General features: G+C 41.1%; 1 protein-coding gene across 1 annotated transcript; it reads left to right on the top strand.

The window, feature by feature from the left end:
* The first annotated feature begins 715 nt into the window (after positions 1 to 715).
* On the top strand, positions 716 to 5479 carry LOC145047480 (uncharacterized). The gene is made up of 3 exons (XM_078995757.1): positions 716 to 1841; positions 2781 to 4352; positions 4857 to 5479. The coding sequence occupies exons 1-3, from the start codon at positions 716 to 718 to the stop codon at positions 5477 to 5479; spliced, it is 3321 nt and encodes a 1106-aa protein (XP_078851883.1).
* The last annotated feature ends 324 nt before the right edge of the window (positions 5480 to 5803 follow it).

Raw genomic sequence — 5803 nt, 5'->3', positions numbered from 1 at the left:
AAATTACCAAAATCAACCTAATTACCAACCCCCTCCAATGTACCAAAACCCAATGTACCCACAACAACAACCTCCTTACAACCAATACCCTAACTACCAACCTTATCCACCACCAATCTACAATCCCCAACAATACCCATATCCACCTTACCAACAACCACCCAATTACTTGCAACAATATCCCAATCCACCTAATCCACCCAATCCTCCTCAAGAGTTGACACTTAGACAAATGATGGAAACGGATGTTACTCATACACCTCTTACTATTGTTTATCCCGCAAACCGCCGAGGGATTGAATTGAAGTCAAGTTTCATCCATCAACTTACCAAGTTCCATGGGTTGGATAGAGAAGATCCTCAAAAGCATTTGAAGTCCTTTCATATGATATGTGTTAGCATGTTGCCCGACAATGTGACATTGGATGATTTTAAGTTAACTGCATTCCCGCTCACCTTGGAAGACAAAGCTAGAGAGTGGTTATTCAACTTACCACCGGGATCTATTCACACATGGGAAGAGTTACTCAAGGCCTTCAATAGCAAATTCTATCCCACCTCCCGGATATCAAGCCAACGAAGTGACATTTTGGGGATTCGTCAAGGGGAAAATGAAACATTTCATGATTTTTGGGAGCGCTTCAACAATTTGTGTACAAGTTGTCCTCAACACAATATACCCGAACAACTACTTCTTCAACAATTTTATGAGGGTATGAACGAAAAAGATCGGAGGATGATTGATGCTTCAAGTGGTGGTGACATCTTCAACAAAACCCTTCACGAGATCCAATTACTTTTTGGTACCATTTCTCAAAATCAACGGAATTTTGGGACTCGAAATGACATGAAGAGAAATTCTACACAAGTGGTTGGTGAAGTTAGCAACACTCAACATTTGGAATCAAAGCTCTTGGATTTGACTAATGTGTTAAGTCAAATGGTGGTGGGAAGTGGTCAACAATTGATGGTATGCGGTATTTGTGCAATGACGGGTCATTATACGGATAAGTGCCCCACACTTGGAAGTGAACCGGAAGATGTGAATGCAATGGGAGGATATCAAAGTCAACCACGACCCATGGGATTTCAAAATAACTTCAACCCCAATTGGAGGAATACCCAAAACAACCCTTATCCACCAAAGCAAAATCCACCAAATCTTTTGATGAGAGCCCAACATCCACAATACCAATCCCAAAAACCTCCATATCCACAAAATTCTTATAACCCTCCACATTACCAACACCCTCCACAACAAGGTCAATCAAGTGGTAACCATCAAATGAGCCTTCAAGAACTTGTTACTTCTCTTGCTCAAAGTCAAACCCAATTTCAACAAGAAACCAAGAATACTTTCTGCAACATTCAAGCACAAATTGGAGACTTGGCAACCGCTCTCAACAAGATAGAACAAAGGGGAAAACTTCCATCTCAAACCGAGAAGAACCCCAATGTGAATGCCATTACCTTACGAAGTGGGAAAACACTTGGAGAAAGTCAACCTAAAAGAGTTTCAAGAGAAGAAGAAGATGAAGTGATCATAGTGGACCCTCCAAAAGTTGTGATTCCTCCAAAAGAACCGGTTGTGCCAAATGTTGATCAACCCGACCCTTCCAACAAATCCATCAAACCATTGGTCATACTACCACCTTTTCCATCCCGTTTGGCTTCCTCAGAGAAACAAGAAGAAGAGCAAGCGTTTCTCGAGACTTTCCGCAAGGTTCAACTCAACATTTCACTCTTGGATGCCATTAAGCAAATCCCACGTTACGCCAAATTTCTTAAGGATTTGTGCACCAACAAGAGAAAATTCAAGACAACTGAGAAGATTCAAGTAAATGAAAATGTATCCGCGGTCATCCAAAAGAAGATTCCACCCAAATGCAAAGACCCGGGAATGTTTGCTATACCTTGTACCATTGGTGATTTACATGTTGAAAGTGCCATGCTAGATCTTGGAGCCTCAATCAACGTCATGCCATACTCGGTTTTTCAATCTCTTAATGTTGGACCTTTGGAAGAAACCGGAGTCATTATTCAATTAGCGGACAAGTCAAGTGTATTTCCAAGAGGCATGTTGGAGGATGTACTCGTTCAAGTTAATCAACTAGTATTTCCCACGGATTTCTATGTCATTGATCTTGAAGAAAAGACTCCTTCCAAGTCATCTATGATTCTCCTTGGAAGACCCTTCATGAATACCGCTCACACGATTATTGATGTCCACAATGGAAAGATCACCATGGAGTTTGATGGAGAGACCATTCACTTCAACATCTTCGACGCAATGAGATATCCTAGTAATATATCTCCATTGTATCGAGTTGATGTGATTGAGCCAATCACCCAACAATTATTCGAGTTGTCAAATGGGGATCTTTTGAAGATGGTGCTTAACATGAGTCTTGAAGGTGAAAGTTTGAAGAATACCTTGGATATGTATACATTGGATTCCGAAGTCGAAAATATTGTGAAAGCTTTAGAAATTACTAATTCCACAAAGAAGGATGTTTCTCAAGTTGCATTATCTCATTCTCCAATCAAGATGCCACCTTCCATAATCCAACCACCCACACTTGAGTTGAAAGCTTTACCTATCCATGTGAAATATGCTTATCTAGGTCAAGATGAGACTTTACCGGTGATTATCTCTTCTCAATTGAAAGACTTTGAAGAAAACCAATTGATTGAAGTCTTGAAAGAGCATAAAGAAGCCATGGGATGGACCATAGCGGACATCAAAGGGATAAGTCCTAATGTATGCACTCACAAAATACTCATGGAAGATGATTGCAAGCCTAGGAGGGAAGCTCAACGACGATTAAACCCTCCCATGATGGAAGTTGTCAAGAAGGAGATAATCAAGCTACTTGATGCAGATATGATTTATCCAATTTCCGACTCCAAATGGGTTAGTCCGGTGCAAGTGGTTCCCAAGAAAACGGGAATCACAGTTGTGGAGAATAACAAAGGTGTAACGGTGCCAACTCGAGTTCAAAATGGATGGAGGGTGTGCATTGATTATAGAAAGTTGAATTCAAGCACGCGGAAAGATCACTTCCCTCTTCCTTTCATTGATCAAATGCTCGAGCGATTGGCGGGGAAATCGCATTATTGTTGCCTTGATGGATACTCGGGTTTTCACCAAATACCCGTTGCCCCCGAAGATCAAGATAAAACAACTTTTACATGCCCCTTTGGCACATTTGCTTACAAGCGGATGCCATTTGGATTATGCAATGCTCCCGCCACATTCCAAAGATGCATGGTGAGTATCTTCTCCGAGTATGTTGAAAGTATAATCGAAGTGTTTATGGATGATTTCACCGTGTATGGGAATTCGTTTGATGAATGTTTGGGTAACCTTAAGAAGATTTTGAAAAGGTGCATAGAGAAAAAGTTGGTGTTAAACTTTGAGAAATGTCACTTCATGGTTAATCAAGGAATCATTTTGGGACACATCGTCTCCAAAAAGGGCATTGAAGTTGATAAAGCCAAAATTGATGTCATCCAAACCCTACCTTACCCAACATGTGTTAGAGAAGTGAGATCTTTCTTGGGTCATGCGGGATTCTATAGAAGATTTATCAAAGATTTCTCCAAGATTACGCGACCAATGTGCCTTCTCCTTCAAAAAGATATCGACTTTGACTTCAATGTTGCATGCCAAGAAGCCTTTGACAAACTTAAAGACTTGCTCACTTCCGCACCAATAATCCAACCTCCAAATTGGGAGCCTCCATTTGAAATAATGTGTGACGCAAACAATTTTGCTATTGGAGCGGTCTTAGGTCAAAAAGAGGGCAAAGCATCACATGTCATCTACTATGCTTCTAAAACATTGGATAATGCTCAAGCCAACTATTCCACCACTGAGAAGGAACTTCTAGCCATTGTATTCGCCTTGGAAAAATTCCGGCAATACCTTCTTGGGACAAAAGTAATTGTATATTCCGACCATGCCGCATTAAAGTATCTCATGACCAAGAAAGATGCCAAACCACGGTTGATTCGTTGGATTCTTCTTTTACAAGAATTCGACCTTGAGATAAAGGATAAAAGTGGTGCCGAAAACTTAGTTGCGGATCATTTAAGTCGGTTGAATGTTGGCGATTCTTCTTCTCCTATCCTTGATGAATTCCCGGATGAGCACCTCTTCCATATCTCCAATTCCATTCCATGGTATGCGGATATTGTCAATTACTTGGTTACTAAAGAAATTCCTCACGCCTTTACCAAGCACCAAAAGGCCAAGTTGAAGAGTGATTCCAAATACTACGTATGGGACGACCCTTATCTTTGGAAGCATTGCCCGGATCAACTAATACGGAGGTGTGTTCATCAAAATGAGGTCGAGTCAATTTTGAAATTTTGCCATGAATATGCATGCGGGGGACATTTTGGTCAAAACAAAACCATGCGAAAGGTGCTTGAATGCGGAATCTATTGGCCAACAATGTCAAGAGATACCTATCTATTTTGCAAGAGTTGTGATAGATGTCAAAGAACGGGTACCATATCCATGAGGCATGAGATGATTCAAAGTTCTATCCTTATTTGCGAAATCTTTGATGTGTGGGGAATCGACTTCATGGGTCCCTTCCCCGTTTCGTTTGGTTATACTTATATACTCTTGGCAGTTGATTACGTTTCAAAGTGGGTTGAAGCAAAGGCTACACGGCATGATGATTCAAAAACTGTTATTGACTTCTTGAAGTCAAACATTTTCGCAAGGTATGGTGTACCGAGAGCCTTGGTGAGTGATAGGGGCACTCATTTTTGCAATAAAATGATGGAAGCAATGACAAAGAGATATGGTGTCACACACCGGATATCAACCGCTTATCATCCGCAAACAAATGGCCAAGCCGAAGTGTCAAACAGAGAAGTCAAACAAATTCTTGAAAAGACCGTTAACACTACCCGAAAAGATTGGAGCTTAAAGTTAGAAGATGCCTTATGGGCGTATCGGACCGCCTACAAAACTCCAATTGGTATGTCTCCATTCCGCCTTGTCTATGGAAAATCTTGTCATTTACCGGTGGAATTGGAACACAAGGCATATTGGGCGGTTAAAAAGTGCAATTTCAATCTAGAAGAAAGTGGAAAGCACCGAAAAATGCAACTTCAAGAACTTGAGGAGTTGAGAAACGAGTCTTACGAAAACGCAAGCATCTACAAAGATAAGACGAAAGCGTTTCATGACAAGCACATCACTCGAAAACACTTTATTCCAGGTCAAAAAGTTCTTCTTTATCATTCACGCTTAAAACTATTCCCGGGAAAGTTGCGATCTCGATGGCACGGACCTTTTATTGTCATAAAAGTGTTTGATCATGGTGCGGTTGAAATCAAGAGTATGGAAACAAATCAAATATTCAAGGTGAATGGGCACCGCTTGAAACCATTTTATGAAGGCTTTGATACAGGAGAATTCGATAACATAACATTGGAAGTACCAAATTACGAAAGTTGATGGAAGCGGGACTATGTCTTGGCAAAGACGTTAAATAAATGCAATGTAAATAAATAATGTCCGTTTGAAGTTTTGGGTGTTTCTACATTTGAAGTTAGCCATAAAAATAAGCATATAGAAGCCTTCCAGTGATTTTGGTGAAGTTTGAAAATTTCCAAAATTTTGACTTTCGCGCGGGTGCCCGTGCAGACTTTGCGCGACCGATCCCAACCGCACAGGTCCCGAGTTCTAAATTACACCAACATGGGGTGTTTTCTGATTGTTGCGCGCGGGTGCCCGCGCAAATGTTGCGCGACCAGCCCCCAGCCGCGCAGACTCCGAACT

This window comes from Lactuca saligna, chromosome 1, assembly GCF_052625555.1.
Source record: "Lactuca saligna cultivar CGN05327 chromosome 1, ASM5262555v1, whole genome shotgun sequence".
Lineage (NCBI taxonomy): Eukaryota > Viridiplantae > Streptophyta > Magnoliopsida > Asterales > Asteraceae > Lactuca > Lactuca saligna.
The sequence above is the reverse complement of the archived record's forward strand: the minus strand, read 5'-3'. Positions and strand labels throughout refer to the sequence as shown.